Here is a 16,970-nt window from a genome sequence, read left to right on the forward strand (position 1 = left end):
GAAACAAAGGATCCAGATAGCAATTGAGGATTTGTTTTAATGGATTTTAGTAATTATGTTCTTGGATGTACAATGCTTACAGAAAACTTGTAATATTTTGCACATGATATCAAAATTTATTGTAAATGAATGCCACCCATTCTCATTATAAATATCATCTGTGAGATACAACTTTATCAGTTCCTAGAGAAAAAACTAAACGAAACGTGCTGTAGGTGACTTTAAAATTCTCCTGTAAATCAGTACATTAGTTTTTTCATTTTTATGGACACTGAAATTCTTCAAGAAGCCAAGAATTTCATGCAGATTGGAGGAGCTACCCTGGCCAAAGCAAGTATAGATGCAGGAAGAATCCACAGACCTTCTCCACAGATCAAACCAGAAGCAACTGCTGGAACCATCACCTTGGCCGTTTTAGAGTTAAGTTTGTGCCACACAAACACAACCAAACTCCCTATACACATATCAATACCAAAATAACCACCAATTAGAAAAGGCACCGCCATCGCCATAGGCAATGGCATCCACTTCCCTATCTTCTCTGGAGAAAGATCTTTCACCAAATTTATCGCAACAGCAAATGCAAAGAACCCATAACACAGCTGCAAGCAATGTTGAGGCAAAGCTGAAACACCTTGCACACTAAGAATAGCCATGTTTCGATAGATCAATGCATAAGGTGCCTTGAATTCACCATTTGGATTGCCAATATCAAATGCATTGTAGAACAAAAAGAAGCATAATGGACCTATCACACAGCCTAAAGCTGTCCCTATAGCCTGGCTAAGAAACATAGTTTTTGGAGATGTCAATGTTAAATGCCCTGTCTTAAAATCTTGCATTAAAATGCAAGAAATGTTAACTACTGACTTTATCAAACCACAACCAGCTAAACCAGCAATGACACCATGTTCTTTACCAGCCAATGCAGCCATCATGAAAAGTCCCACTTTACCATAGTTATACGCCATGTTTATGTCTGTCAGACCTGAGCCATACGCGTTGCAGAAAGCTAAAGACGGAGCAAAAAGATAAGCTAGGATCACCCAATACCATCTGATCTCATGGAAAATCAATGGAATCATAATCACAGCAATAGTCCCCAATGCTAAATACCCTACACCTCCAATCCACATTGGAATTCTTTCTCTAACAAACGCTTCATCGCATTTCACATCCTCTGATTTCTTCTTCTGCCTCACCCCTGCTGCTGATATATCTAGTAATCCAAGTATTTGATTAATCATGATACATACATAACAGTACTTATAATAAAGCTAAATTGAAGTTTACCTGGACTTAGATTTTTGCGTTTGAACCTCTCATGAACACTAGACAGTGTGAAATACAATATCTTGACAAAATTGTAGAGCCCATCACCAAGGAGGAGCGCGATGGAGATGAAGACCTATATATCAAGAAACATATAGTACTATAAAATGAAAAAATCTGCAGCAAATTCAGATTAAAATTTAGAGAAAGATTATATTAATTAACCTTGTAACCATTAAGGCTTTTCATACTGGATTCTGATATATCAGCAGGGAACCATTCTCCTTTAAGTTTTGCAATGAGAGGCCACATAACACCCCATGAAAGAATTGCCCCAAGAAGCAATGATATGTTTACTATATGTGGACATATCATTCCAGTTCCCACATAAGTCAAGCTAAAATCAAAGTAAAATCTACACCACAACAGAATCTATATGTTAGGCCATCATCAAGTTTAAGCAGAAAAAAAAGAAGCAAATACATCGACAACCCCCTAGTAAATTTCATTTAGACACTCAAAGTACGACTTGATCTGTATAAGAACCTGATAAAGTGTTCCTATCAGACACTTTCAAGGGGTTGTCGATGTATTCAGCCAAAAGGAAAAAGACATACGTTTGTTTCCATGCTTTTAATCCAAAAGTAGGAAACTGTTGAAATCCACAATCCTGTTTGCCAGTGTAAAACCACTGAAAGAAAGCCCAGCTAAAACTATAGGAAAAAAACTTGAGGAAACCTTTCACTTGCTTTCTGCAAAATAATCAACAACTTATATTATGCACTTTTAATAATTTAAAATTACTATAAAAAGAAAAGCTAATCTTACCTAGCTTTTTTATCATTCTTTCCATGAAATCCATTAATTAGAACAGCAGTTGCCATTCCAGTTGGAAAAGTCAACTTATAATCCACTATCAAGACCTGTGTATAATTGCAAAACAATTAATTATGTAAATTTAAATGATTAAAAAATATTAAGAACTTAAAGTACCTTTCTAAGTGGAACTAATACAAAAAGTCCAATAAAGCAAACTACAAGAAGATATCCAATCATCCAACCAATTTCAAGTTTCTTATAACTATCTGATGTATTTCCAACTGTTCCAACCCCTGCTAATTCATATGTTTTCTTATCCATTCCCAATAAATAAGATCCTAGTCCACCTGAAAATTCAAATAAACATTATCACAAAAAATCAATAAATCAAAACAACACAGTAATTAAAATACATTATGATAATATATATATACCTCCAAGAGCAATGCTGTAACACGCGACAGAACATGTTTGTATCATAGTATTTTCCTGTCTTGTGAAAGGAACAGAGACGAACCCGAGTTTTTTAATGATCTTAGTCCATGCCTGAATGAAAACATAGGCAAGAAGAGCAGCTGATACATTGAGATTAGGATTGATCCCAGTTGTGAGGTTCATTTTCATTTGTATCACACTGTAAATGCTACCAATAATTGTGCTAGCAATTATTCCTCGTAACGTGATCTGTTTTGTCCAAGGTTGAATTCTCATCGCGCTCTCAGCCAACTCCTCTTCTTCCTCCTCCTCCCCCTCCATGCGTTCCTCCATAGCTAAATCACGAACTTGCTCTAATTCTGTGTTGTTATTATTCATGACTTCAACTGCAACAATTCAAAAAGACTCATAATTTAAGAATACTACATAATAACTCTTATTTTTTCAAAAAAAAAAAGGATAGAAAAATAATACCTTGAGGAAGAGCTAGCTAGATGAAATGTTAGCTTCAATGGTACAAGTTACAAATAAAATTAATACAAGTAAAAACGGAATATAATGAAGTACAGCTACTAATAGTTTTTGGGAATATTTTTACCAAAAAAAGGATATTAAACTGAGAGAATGAAACTTTTTATTATGAAGTGAACAATTCCTAGAGCTTTTTTATATGGGATCTGGTCCCAGAATTTTGGATTTTGTACTTTTTTTTTACTCATATTATTGCCTCCATACTGTAAGTTGACTATTTTATTTTTGAGCCGAGTCTATCGAAAATAACCTCTTTATCCCATAAAAATATGGGTAAGATTGGTATATATCCTATCTTATTTAGACTTAACTTTTGAAATTATACCGAGTATGTTATTGTTGTTGTTTGTAGAGTAAGTTGACTAATTTTATGATGAATATTAAGTATTTTCTCATGTTACTAAGAAAGAAAAATATATATTTATGTATATACCCACAAACAAACAAAAAGGAAGAAAAAATAACCACCATATATGGAGAGAGTTTATTTAACAAGTATCTTGCTGGCATGCAGACCTTATTATTGACCTTGTACATGCATTATTGGGATCATGGTTGGATGAGTCGGAATTTAAAGCTGGTGGGTTCGAGATTTTAATATTTTTTCTCAAGTTATTGAAGTATAAATTAATAATTTGTATATATTTAATAAATTTTTAAAATATAAATAAATGAAAATTATTGAGTTCGACTTTGCTAACCCGTAAATAATACTTGGGATATAATTTAATTTCTATGCACTAATATGATCAGTAAAGCTATGACAGAACTGGAATTTTTACTTTTGAAAGAACATGAAAAAGACAATCAAATTCAATATGTTTATATATGCAACATAATTTTTTGAAGAAAAGGTGTCATGTTTCAATAAAAATGACTCTGCTATATATGATAGTATAATATATATGATGTGGATCATATAAAATTATCTTATAGTTACAACTTACAAGAAACTTTTTAGAACAAGCTTAATATGGTAACTTAAAAGAGAGTAATATAACATTTTATATAGGCATAATAAATTAATGTGCCATTTAACTTGGTTTTATTTCATATGTATGTCCTCTAACTTTGGGTATTCATAAATAGGTACACTCAAACTTGTATAAAGTTGAACACGTAGGCACATGAGTCCTACGTGACATAGATACACATAAGACACCATGTAGGATGCAAATTGCCATGTAGAATGTCACATATGATGTATTTGTCTATTTGTGCAACTTTATACACATTTAAGTGAAACACTTGTGCACACCCAAAAGTTGGCCAAGTTAAAAGGCAAATTTATGTATTATGTCTTTTATATACGATTATGTTAATAATTATAATATAATCTTTTTTAATTGTTTCAATATATATAAATAAATAAAACATGAATCCATAAAGATAATCTACTAGTAGAGGAGGTTCTTCCATCATAAAGTAACCCAACTTTTGGTTCATGTCTCTTTCTTTCTTTCTTTTGTGTTATTTTATTTATTTTTAATTTTGGAATCTACAAATAAACTAAATTTGAGCTCTTTAAAAATAAACTTTTTAAACATTTTTGGACAAAGATGTGTATTAACCTGTAGTTCTCAAAAGGCTATATAAATATATTCGAATATTATGATTGTGAATTATTTTCGAATATAATGAGTGATATGTCAATTATATATGAATAAAATAAAAGATGAATAAGAGAGGTGGACAGTGGAAAATTCATTCATCTTTATCTGATTGGCTAAAAGAGTCAAAAAGATTCTTCCTGTTGGTTGCTTGACAAATGACAACTAATTAAATATTCTTTAGAAATTAAAATATGTTTGATTAATACTAAAATTACATACATAGTTAAGTAGTAGTTTTGTATAAAATGGTATAATAAGTACTCTCCATTTATAATTAGAAATTCTGACTTCAAGGATTGGGAATGAAGTCGTTTCTAATAGAAAATATTTTATATTAAAATGAAATTAAATTAATTGAGTTTCAAAATAAATATATTCCATCGAAGAGAAAAAAAAAATGATGATGCTTTAAATTGGACAAGTTGGAACTACCTGTTCCAGACAAAAATATTAATAGAAGAAACTGAATTCCTCTCATTTTAATTTGTTCATTTCTAGAAAAAAAATTATCTCTCTTTTTACATTTCTTTAATTCTAGACTATAGATTAAAAAATATTTTGATATATATTATATTTTTTCAATTTAAGATAACAAAATTCAAAAATCTTCTTAAATTTAATATCAAATTAAAATAAAAAATAAATGAAAAGGAAGGGAATATTTTTTTGGGGAAGTAAAAGAGTAAAATGTGTCACAGTATATCTAAAACATACATACTAGCTAGGGAGAACAAAGTTCAGCATAGCTAACTAGCCGAATCCAAACACTAGTGAAAATATTAATTACTTATTACATATAGTCATATACTTCAAGAATAATATTTTATTTTGATATATATACACTAGTGAGTGAGAGAAATAATTGGGATATAAAAATAATCTTGTTTCATTTTGACTGATATAATTCAAACAAGTGGGCTATAAATATCTATAGGTATGGCCCCAAATTGGACTTTTTGTACTTGACTATTTGATTAGTAAAACAAGATCCAAACATTGTTTAATGCCATAATTAGAATGTTTAAACAATTACTTAGGAAACATTTAGCTGAAAATTAGGCATAAGAAAGAGAGGAAGACGTGGGGACTGACACCTAGCTACTTAATCATCTTCCTTTCTTTACTCTTAATCAATTACATAATTGCTTTTAAATTACAAATTAATTGGAGTTTGTAGTACAAATTTTGTACTAATCCACTTTAGTTCTCAAGCTTTTTTAGATTAAAGATCTTCATTTCTGCATAAAAGAGATCTCATTTCCTCATGTCCACCTTGTTCTGTTAATATTCAAATGATTTATTTGCTTTGTTATTTTTTACTTGTTCAATATATTTTTTAAAAAAATTAAAAAAAATTCTTATACTTAATTCACATGATCAATTTAAAAGAAATACTCTCCTAATTATTTTCTCCAATTTTATCCTTAAATGACTATTTCTAAAACGTATTAAAATACTTGTAATCAAATTTAGATTTTCACAATATATAGTGAAAAACATATTATTGGACAAGTTTATAATAAATAGCTAACTGTCAATTTTACGTTGATCGTCAACTTACCATAATTAATGCTCAATGACATACATGGAATTTGTGCAAATGGTATATATCTTCTTTGGTATGGCAAATCAACTTATATGCTTTGCAAAGCTCGCAAAGGTAGAGTTGATCTTTTCCATACTTTATTATTAATCTCGTAATTAACAGTGTCAAGTAGCTTCTAATTACAGTTAAATTGGTATATAATTAATGGATTGACTTATCTTTTTATTTGTGCCTACCTCCACTACTTTTAGTGGAGTATCATCATCATCATCATCTCCTTGTTGAAAGCAACAAGAATAAAGAATATTATAAAAATAAGAAAGATGATAGTACACAAAAACAAACTATAATCAAATGCAGTTAAGATTAGTGTACTTAATAATTTGAGTTAATGGATGTTTCAGTTATATGGGTATGGGACATGGTACCATAATACTATATTTAGATATTTGAACTAAGCTATTCTAATTGAACATCTTAATTGATCCTAATAAAATATTTCAGTTAGATACTTTCAATTCAAATCTTGAAAGAAAAATAATTTATGTGTGTTTTCATTTGTCTATTAAATAGTTAATTAAGTTAACCACATAACATATGTTTTCTCTGTATAATATATCAACCTTAAGTAGAGATATCTTGAGTTTTGTGACTTATTAATACAAATGCGTATGATCAAAGAAAATAATATAACATAACATGATATGAAGTTTGTTTTTTTTAATCCACAAACTAGTTATATATGGTCCAAGTTGAAAACACCCACAAAGACACTCAACATGCATGTGTTAGCCATGAACTAAAGAAAAAACAAAGAGTTGAAAACATCCACTATTAGTTAAACTAGATCCCTCCTATAGTAGTGTGGGGTTAAATTTTGAGTCCACATTTTTAGAAGCATATCGAATCTATTGACTTGACTAATCTGAATTTTAGTCGTATACTATACATTTTCGGAATATGATCAATCACAAACTTTTTGTTAAGAATGAAAAAGTTATACTTTTACCATTTTATCATATTTCCATACCGTGCATTTATTTCTTTGACTTACATAGAAAGAAAAATAAGTATTCGATCGAGTGAGAATTAATAGAACACATCCTTGTTGCGTATGGAGAAAATTATTCTCATAATTTCTACAATGACTTTTATGGTTAAAGGAAAATGTATATAGAAGAATATATAAAGGAACAAAAATAAAAGGTGTTTTATCTTGGATTTGAACAATTGCATAAAATGTCTACCTTAGAAATAGAATACAAACAAAAAAAAGAATATGATATTTGATAATTGATAGTTGATTGATTTGTAAGAGAGGCAAACACACGCCACTTGATGGATGCTTCCAAATTCGAAAGTGACAATGTTTCACTCTTTAAGTCAATGGTTTATATCAATTTGCAACTATAGATAACTCATTACATTTCCCCCTTAGCTACTAATTTTATTCACCTCCCTTCATTTCCTCCATTATTATTTTTCCTTTCTAGAAGTTAAGTCTCTTTCAGGTTTAATTTCATCTCTAACTATTAATTTACTTAATTATTCGTATAACAGAAATTTAGAAAATTTGATTTTATATCTTAAGAATCTGACTCAAAAGAAAAGTAAAAAGATCGAGTGAAAGAAAAGAGAAATCTCGATAACTCAAATATCGCGAAGTCTGCACCTTTATATAAGGTCAAAACTAAATGCTACGACAAATTTGATATATTGTCATCTTTGATCTTTATTATCAAACAATTTCATGATCAATGAAGTTAATTAAGAAACATACACGCTCTACCTCCATACTTGTCCAATATATACCTAATACCTTCTCTCACTAAATACTTGGTCAAATCTTACAAAAAAAATTTGTTAAATATTTAACGGAAATAAAAAACGTTCATTGTTGAGTTTTGACAAACTTAAAAGTGAACCCAAGAACCTTTTTGCTTTTTTCTCCTTTTCTTGTTTGGTGACGATACTTGAATAGCCATCAATCAGTTATTAATTAGTTGATACTACATGATATATATATAATTATATATAAAGCTCCAACAATTAGCTTAATGTTCCCCAAAAGCACAATTGAAGATACAAAAAAGTATAATGAATATATTTAGGTAAAGCTAAACGATACTTTGAATTTTGATGGGGTGATATTAACATTTAACATATATTGGCACGACATGTGTTTTTCCATTTTAGGGGAAACCGTCCACTGAGAATTTATCAATTTCAATATCGTGAACTTAAAATCTCGTACATCCCACTAGATGATATGATTTGAACATTATTTAGAGGTGACCATTCCACTGTACAAGTTAGTTGGGGTGGGGGGGTGGGGATTCCCTCACCTCCCCACTATCCATAAAAAAGTGGCATACCAAGTTACCAACTTTATATGTGTCCAATATCTCCCATAGAGCTGAAAACAATGCGATGTAACCATATACAAATCTTACCAATAATTTATTGTGTTCATCACTAACATATGTGTCTAAAAATAATAATAAAAAAGATTTAAAACAACTTAGGTTGGTAACTCTCTTGTGATTTCCAGTCACTTAGATTTACTATTATCCAATTATTCAAGGACTAAGTAATCCATTTCACAGAAGGATGGCCCAATATACATTTTTGAAGTGGACCTGGTGTTCTAATACCCATAACTTCAAACAGGCCCAAAATGGATACTGCCCAAACCAAATGTTTCTAGTATTTGCACTGCTCGGCAAATCCAAAGCAAGACATCAAAAGTGAAATGGCAGCGTAATCAGAATTTTCAATAGTGATATTCAAAATATAACACATGAAGAAGATTCAATATCTATTATAAATACATTAAAAACATTTTTAACTTTATATAGTTTCCGATAATAAAGATTTGGATATATCACTGCCTAGTCCCTTTGAAGGGTATATAGATTTCTAACTGTTTCAATCATTGCTGAAAAATCAAAAAGACAAAGTGCAGAGCAAATTGCGCATAAGTACACAGTATGAGTAATTGGTATGGCTACTTTTTGCGACTACCTTAGCACGCCGCATATCAAAACTCTGTTGGCCTTCCTACTTTGTCGCCTTCTATACTCTTTTAGGCTCAATTTATTTATTATATATGCTCTCATTTATTTAGTGATAAATAGATTAAAATCCTCCAAAAATTATCATATTTTTATTAGTTTCAAATTTCAAATTACATTACCCTATAAATGTGACACCCCAACTAAATACAAGAGATATGTTGAATATATAAGTAAGCAAGTCTTATTAACTAGTGACGCGTTTTAAAGTCATGTGGACCTAAGCCCAAAGCGGACAATATTACTAATGGACTGAAGCGTTAAAATGATATCAAAGTCACTCCCATGTTAGCCTTGGGCTAGAGTTCAACTGACTTTAGATAAATCCCAAAAACACTTATGTGACACCCCTTCTTAAGATTAGTGGAGAGGTGTTGAGTATAAGTAAGCATGTTCTACATACAACCTTCTCGATATATCAATTATCGACAGGCAAAGGCTATGTAGATTACCCAACTTCGAATGAGGGCAAATTTGACCCATTTTTCTCCGATAAGAAAGGTGTTTTTGAATTATTTTACTAGTTAGAAAGTAATTTGAGCTAAAAAATGTATTGATAAAGATATTTTTAAGCAAAATGTATAAATTTAACCAATTTTGAATAGGTCATGTATTTGACTCTTTCCGTTTATTATACATGGTTAAAAATGATGTCTTCGATTCGATGCACTTCAGTTGAGAGTCTTTTGAAAATTTCTCTCTCTTCACGAGAGATAATAATAAAATCTACGTACACTCTATCCTTTTCAGATCCACTCATTGAGTAGGTTGTTACCTTTATTATGTGGTGTCGTTTAAGAGAGAATAGATCAAAATCCTTTTAAAAAAATCACATTTTTATTATTTTCATACTTACAATAGGTCTTAATTTACATAACAAATGAAGTATATTTAATTCGGTAAAAATTGTCGTTTTGTCAAACTCCACCTTCCACGTCCCTAACCTATTCTGTCTGCTGACCATATGAAGTTGTCAAAACCGTGTGCTCTCCAGACTCCAGCCCCATGATTCATTCCAAAACAAACGTCGCCTCCTTCCTTAGCCCCTCATAAAACCCCTTCTTAATTCATTCCAATCAACAAAACAAAATTACGCAAAAATGTGTAAAGGATTTCAACCAAACGAGAAAGATCGCCTGAAAATCAAAGGCTTTTATCTCCATTTATCATTTTCATCACCGACTGAAACCGTCTCACCCGATTCTCTAACTCTGCATTATCTCCCTCGAATTAGTGAAAGTCCATTAGAGATTAACGAATCCAAAATCCGATCCAATTCCCCCGGTTTCGTTACGCTCCACCGGGTCGTATCAGCTGAGAAAGTAACAACAAAAGGTGTTATTTACGGAAGCAGAGACAGAGTTAAAGCGAGTGAAGGAGTAAAATTCGAAATATTCATGGCTGATGTAAAGCTCATAAAAGGTATTTTCATGAAAGATCTAGAGAATTGGAGAATCGATTGCAAGTGCTCTTTGGAAAACGACGATTTAAAAGTGAAAGGAGCAGAGGTGTGTGTGGCGGTGGAAGGACGCACCGCCGGGGAGGTGATTACTGAGAAGGTGGAGATGACGGTGAGGAAGAGGAGAACACGGCGGAGGAGCTGTTTTCAGAAGCTGGAGGAGATTCCTGAACAAAGAGAAGTTGAAAATGATGAGTCTACTTGTTGCTGCTCGGAGTGTGAAGGTGAAGAAGACGATTCGGACGGCAGCGACACGGCGGAGGGAGTTGGGTGGGCAGTAGATGTAGGGATATGGGTGATGTGCCTTGGGGTAGGGGTGGGCTATTTGGTCTCTAGAGCTTCTTCAAAGAGCTTAAGAAGAAGGAGATTCATATAATTATAAAACATGTAGTTTAGTCTAGTTTCCTGCTAGTAATTTCTAACAAATTGGATGTAGCAGCAAGTTTTGTACAACTGTTTGAGTCTACAGACAGGATCCTCATATACACAATTTTCCGGCAATTATCTACACTAATCTCACTGTGCGGCTCGTTTAATCCAAAAAGAAATTATTCTTGAATTGTTTATTTCATCCTGTTTTTATAACTTTGCTTTTGAAAGATAACAAATTTACCAATCGTCAATCACTCAATTGTTCCACCATTTAGCTAGTTTAAATATTACATTTTTTAATATAAAGAGATGAAAACACACATTTTGCTTTATGTTAAATTACAATACAATTTGGCGAAAAATCACGATTAGCACTTTTATGGCGTGAGGAAGCTCAGAAGTAATGGCTTGAGTTGGGGTGGGGAGATGATGTAATTCAATTTTGGTAATTGTCACGCTTCCGTTTCACGGTCTAAGGCCTTTAAATTCGAGCAAAATGTTTTGACTTTAAAAATTCTTTAGATATCATTATTCATGCTTATGTGTATTAATAATATTTAAAAGAATTTACTTTTTCCAAATTCAAACAAGTAAATTTATACATCTATATAATTTTAAAAAAAAACAAAAAAGATCTACTAAATTCGTTTATTGCAGAACAAATGAATCTTCTGTTAATCTTAGACTAGACAAGCTAGATTATTACGATTATTAATTAATCTAGGCAGTGAACAAGGACTAATTAACTATTGCACAAGTAATTTGAATTCTCATTTTCTTTTTCTATTGCTAAAACATGTAAATAAATTGAAATGCGATTAATCGCAGCACGTGGCAAGGTCATCACAGAGATGCATGTATCCACGCCAGCGTCTCTACACCACCCAAGTTATGATCCGGAACCCAGACCCGAATTACCCGTATCCATATGCTGGCTGGCATGAGGCATCTCCTTCCTTCTTACATATTACTATTTCTGTTTTTTTTCTTTCTATATCACTTCTCATGGCAGTCAACAGATCCCCCTAATGATAAAATAAAAGTAAAATCACTTTCAGTAAATTATTTATCGCCTAGAATTTAGAGAAAAATAAAAAACAAAATAGGTAGTAATAAAATCTGTAAAATATTATCGATAATTTGTCATAGAATAGTTCATTTGTGAGCTACATTCAACTGCCAATACTTTCTCCGATGCCCTTCCCTCAACTTCAACGGCCATTTCCATAATCGGCGACTTATAGTTCAGTTTTCTAACACGCGATTTTGCTTATTCGGTCGGAGCGGCGATGGGCGGCGGCGGTCCCAGAAACTATTCGGCCAATCCAAATGATTACAAGCTTCTCGAAGAAGTCGGTTATGGAGCGAGTGCAACAGTTTATAGAGCGATCTATCTTCCTTACAATGAAGTTATTGCAGTCAAGTGCTTGGATCTCGATCGCTGTAACAGCAATCTGGTTTGTCTATATTTCTTCTGCTTTGTGCTCTTCGAGTTTGCTGATGGAAAATTGACTTTGACTTGCGGATTAGTTGATGTTTTGCTTAATGATGTCTAGTATAGAATTATAGATGCATTTTTAGTTTATCTTAATGGATATAGGTGGTTAGAATTGCAAATTGGCTATAGAGATCATAGAGTTGAAAGGACGAGGCTTCAATTGTGATTTCCTTGTTTGCTTTGACTTGTCATACGTCCGTGTTTTTACTCCTTGTATTTTGTCAGCAGCCAATATAACAAGACTCATTTCTGGTGGCTCCAAGTGATGTTGATTGAACAAAGTCACTGATTTTGTATTTTTGTTGACCCTTTATTAATTTTACACTGTTGGAGGTCATTGGCGAGCAGAGGGTCTTTCCAAAACAGCCCCTCTACCTCTAGGAGGTAGAAGTAAGGTCTGCGTACACTCTACCCTCCCCAGACCCCACTTAGTCGGATTTCACTGGGTATGTCGTTGTTGTTGGTGTTCATTGTCGAGCCAAGGGTCTTTCGAGACAACTTCTCTACCTCCTAGAGGTAGTGGTGTGGTCTGCGTACACTCTATCCTCCCCAGACTCCATTTAGTCGACTCCATTCAGTCGGATTTCACTGGGTATGTCGCTGTTGTTGGAGTTCATTGGCACTAAATGCTAATGCACGAATAGATATATGGAATGAGAGTTAATTTGTGTGTAATCAGATAACAAAGTATTATCGATTAACTGGGTTAAGTCTGAAGTGACAGCTGGTTTTACCTACCAGTAAGGCAGTAACAATAATCAGGTTTGGAAGCTTTAAATTCTTTTCTTGAACTCCTTTTGGATTGCGCTTTTATGTCAAAGATTCTGGTTTGCTAGGTGTTCCACTGATGATGTATGCATATGAAGTTCTCTTCAAGGGCATAAAAAGAACATATAAGATCTTTGGCTATTTTGAAATGCGATTTGCTCCACGTCTATGGCAGTTCATTTCCTAATTTTATTTTTCTTTGTTATTGTTGTTGGGGATATTTTCAAATAGAAATAATAATATGCGACAAAACTATTTAGCAGGGCAAAAGAAAAGAAAAGAAAAACAATACACAGTAATGTAATTTTTAGTTGGATCAGATAACAAAGGATAGAAAATGAAAGAGCGACTTGTATTTAGCGATAGAATGGACGACAATGAAATGGACAACAAAACCAAAACAGTTTCTTAATTACATCTTTGATGGACGTTATCTGAGAAGCCCGTGGATTCTCTCTACAAATACCATCACATTATAGTATTCAACATAAAATCACATTAATCCTGTCACCACTAATCCTATTTTATCAGGGGATTTGTAGCTATCAAAATTCAAAGAAGTTCTCTTTTTTTGTTAGCGGATTTCTCATTAAGTTCTTGTTTGACTTGTCGCTAGTAGAACCCCACGATATTCATCTGTTTGAAGTTATTATTTTCAGTAATGAATTGATCTTTGTTTCCTTCTTAATAAGGTAAATACAGATTTGGTAAGCAATTAATAGACCCCTTACTATAACCAGCCCGAGGAAAATATTTGAGAGGAAGTATCCCTGAAAGTAACCATGACCATCTGTGCTTGGTCTATTTTCGACTTTTCATGCCACCCAGCATTTTTGTGCTTCTTTGATCTTTCTACTTGTGATAATAGTTCATTTTGGTAAGTTGATCGATGCATTCAATGTAAGCACCCACTAAAATTATCAGGTCAGTGTTGTCAAAGGCGAAAAACATAGAAAACTGCCAAGTGTTTGCTGGTGTTTTAGCTTTCAACTAAAGCTTAAAGCATGAGCTTTAGTGTAGTAAGGCTTCGACGAGAAAAAGTAACTTAATATATAAAGAACAGTTATATTGGCCAAAGAATTGAAAAACTACGATTACATAGAATATACAAAGTATAAGTCATATCAACAAGTTCAAATCTATTACATAGAATATTTAAGGACTAGCTTGTCATATTGCAACGTCAACCAACAATTTTGGATTGAAAATTCTGATAGGGGGAACTGGTTGTGGATGTCGCTAGATAATTGCATTTCCATGTTATTAGGGAACAATATAGTTAGTTGGTGTATGTTCATTTCATGTCATAATAACCTGCTAAACTAATTGCCTTTTAAACTTGCTCTACACTCCTATCCAAAAGAAGGAAAAGATCCTAATATATTCTCTAATTGGGATATTATATTTTCACTTATTGATTCCTTAATGTTTTCAGGGGGCCCCAATCCTCCTCCATTAACAACGTCATGAATTTAAGAGTTACAAATTTAAATATCAATTAATGAATCCCAAACTAGTTGGCATCAATTATATGAATCCTCTTTGTTCGTTCAACTCTATTCCGGCTAATTTTTTAATTTCATTTTAAAGATAAGTTAGAGGTTTTCTTACAACAACATACCTAGTGAAATCCCACTATCTCGTGGAAGTGAGACAGTAACAATTAAACCTTAATTGCAGCATTTGTATCTTTTGCGTCCATAGGGTTCTGTTTTCAGCAAGGTAGCATGCATTCTGAGAAAGTTTCAAGTCTTTTGAGAAAATTATTCTCAATGTGAATTTTGGTCTGCGTCAACTCCTTTTTGAGGAGTAGAAGTGTCAAGGAAGGCTTCTTAATAGTTACAAATTGAGGTGTTATATTATAAGGACTGTATTTTGTAATTTCATTTTTATTTGGGTAGGATCATGCTACTATTTTGCTATAGGCAGTTGAAAGAATTTTATTTCTCCACAGGATGACATACGCAGGGAAGCTCAAACTATGAGTTTGATAGACCATCCTAATGTAATAAAGTCATTCTGTTCATTTGTTGTTGAGAACTACCTCTGGGTGGTGATGCCCTTCATGGCTGAGGGCTCTTGTCTACATCTCATGAAAATAGCATATCCAGATGGATTCGAAGAATCTGCTATTTGTTCTATGTTGAAGGAAACTCTCAAGGCGTTGGAATATCTCCATCGACATGGGCACATACATCGAGATGTTAAGGTTTGTTAAAACTGATGTTCCCTTGTTTCTGACCCTCAAATTCTGATATTTGTGGTTTCTCTACCACTTTTCTCATCCCAGGCTGGGAATATATTACTGGACACTAATGGGGCAGTAAAGCTGGGCGATTTTGGTGTTTCAGCATGCATGTTTGACAATGGTGATAGACAGCGGTCTAGGAATACCTTTGTAGGAACTCCGTGCTGGTGAGCATATAGGCATCCTTTCAGTCACTTTCCATCAATAATTGTTTCTATGCAAGTTTTTTCGTGCTCTACATGTCCATCAAGTCATCAACTACTTTTATTTTGTAGGATGGCACCAGAAGTTCTGCAGCCTGGAACTGGATATGATTTTAAGTGAGTTTTCTCTGTCACGGTGTAAGATCTTGATGGTTTCATATGTTATGATGTAAATTTTCATTTAATGGTTGACTGAGAGCTATTTGAGAAAGCTGAAGTTTGAATTCCTTTTGAAATTGTACCATTGAATTACTTTAATGAACTTTTAGTGCTGAAAGGTATTAAGTCTATGCATTTTAATCCCGTCACTGAATTCAAATATGAATTATCCTCTTTAGTATTTTTTTGAAACTAAACCTGAGTATATTAATTTATCACTAGATAATGCTAGCTTCTTGGACTTAATCAGGTTGTAATGATGAAGCTTCTATCATTCATGATATAACATATTCTAAGCATTTTAGTTCATGTAATAAGCAACTATGGTTGATTAGAAACTTGTTTTCGGATATGTGGTCTTTCAGACTTCAGTGATGACTAAATTTTTGTTTACTTGAAGTTGGTAAAGCAATTTAAGTGGCACATGGAGTATTACATGATTTTTAGTTTATGTATAAACAAGTCTAAATTTTTAATGACTTAATCTGGTAATTTTAAGTGCTTAAAACAGTTATCAAACACGCTCTTAGATGAGATTCTGAATTTTGACATAAAGGTCTACATTTTCTTCTTGTCTAAGTGAAATGCTTGTGTGCTTATATGCAGGGTCTCTGAGAATATTTAGATTATCAATGCTATTGACTCTAATTTTCTTCCTTCTACAGGGCTGACATTTGGTCATTTGGAATAACTGCCCTGGAGTTGGCTCATGGTCATGCACCATTTTCAAAGTACCCTCCAATGAAGGTATCTATTCATTTCCAAGAGGGGACAACAACAATACTTTAACTTGGTGCTTGAGTATGCATTATTTAAGTCACCCTCTGTTCTCTCGCCGCAGGTACTTCTGATGACAATACAGAATGCCCCTCCTGGACTTGATTATGACAGAGACAAAAAATTCTCTAAGGTATTAATTCCATTTTTTCATAAGTAGGTATTAAATTCTGGTTTAATTCAACTGTAACCCCCC

The 16,970-nt window shown here is 32.8% G+C and overlaps 3 protein-coding genes across 6 annotated transcripts in view; 2 read left to right on the top strand and 1 right to left on the bottom strand.

Moving 5' to 3' along the window:
* Positions 1-115: 115 nt before the first annotated feature.
* LOC102591089 (metal-nicotianamine transporter YSL1) lies at positions 116-3,199 on the bottom strand. 2 transcript variants are annotated; one of them, XM_015307114.1, is made up of 8 exons: positions 3,125-3,199; positions 2,526-2,912; positions 2,266-2,438; positions 2,101-2,195; positions 1,890-2,024; positions 1,498-1,687; positions 1,294-1,408; positions 116-1,219 (listed from the first exon to the last, which is right to left on the bottom strand). In XM_015307114.1, the coding sequence occupies exons 2-8, from the start codon at positions 2,902-2,904 to the stop codon at positions 282-284; spliced, it is 2,025 nt and encodes a 674-aa protein (XP_015162600.1). In that variant the 5' UTR covers positions 2,905-2,912; positions 3,125-3,199; the 3' UTR covers positions 116-281. The 2 variants fall into 2 exon arrangements, with proteins under 2 accessions (XP_015162600.1, XP_006343788.1); XM_006343726.2 differs by having other exon boundaries at positions 3,001-3,176.
* Positions 3,200-10,192: 6,993 nt separating this feature from the next.
* On the top strand, positions 10,193-11,263 carry LOC102591423 (uncharacterized). The gene has a single exon (XM_006343727.2). It carries the CDS (start codon positions 10,391-10,393, stop codon positions 11,123-11,125), a length of 735 nt encoding a protein of 244 aa, XP_006343789.1. The 5' UTR covers positions 10,193-10,390; the 3' UTR covers positions 11,126-11,263.
* An 834-nt stretch (positions 11,264-12,097) lies between these two features.
* The window catches only part of LOC102591751 (STE20/SPS1-related proline-alanine-rich protein kinase), an 11,424-nt gene continuing 6,551 nt past the window's right edge, over positions 12,098-16,970 (top strand). For 2 of the 3 annotated variants that reach the window (XM_006343728.2, XM_006343729.2), the window contains exons 1-6: positions 12,099-12,578; positions 15,342-15,596; positions 15,678-15,802; positions 15,911-15,955; positions 16,663-16,744; positions 16,839-16,907. In XM_006343728.2, the coding sequence (XP_006343790.1) occupies positions 12,411-12,578; positions 15,342-15,596; positions 15,678-15,802; positions 15,911-15,955; positions 16,663-16,744; positions 16,839-16,907 (744 nt within the window). In that variant the 5' untranslated portion in view covers positions 12,099-12,410. Of the gene's footprint in view, positions 12,579-15,341; positions 15,597-15,677; positions 15,803-15,910; positions 15,956-16,662; positions 16,745-16,838; positions 16,908-16,970 lie in introns of all 3 variants that reach the window. The other variant, XM_015307115.1, reaches the window with a different exon arrangement.

This window comes from Solanum tuberosum, unplaced genomic scaffold (assembly GCF_000226075.1).
Source record: "Solanum tuberosum cultivar DM 1-3 516 R44 unplaced genomic scaffold, SolTub_3.0 scf00048, whole genome shotgun sequence".
NCBI classification, from domain to species: domain Eukaryota; kingdom Viridiplantae; phylum Streptophyta; class Magnoliopsida; order Solanales; family Solanaceae; genus Solanum; species Solanum tuberosum.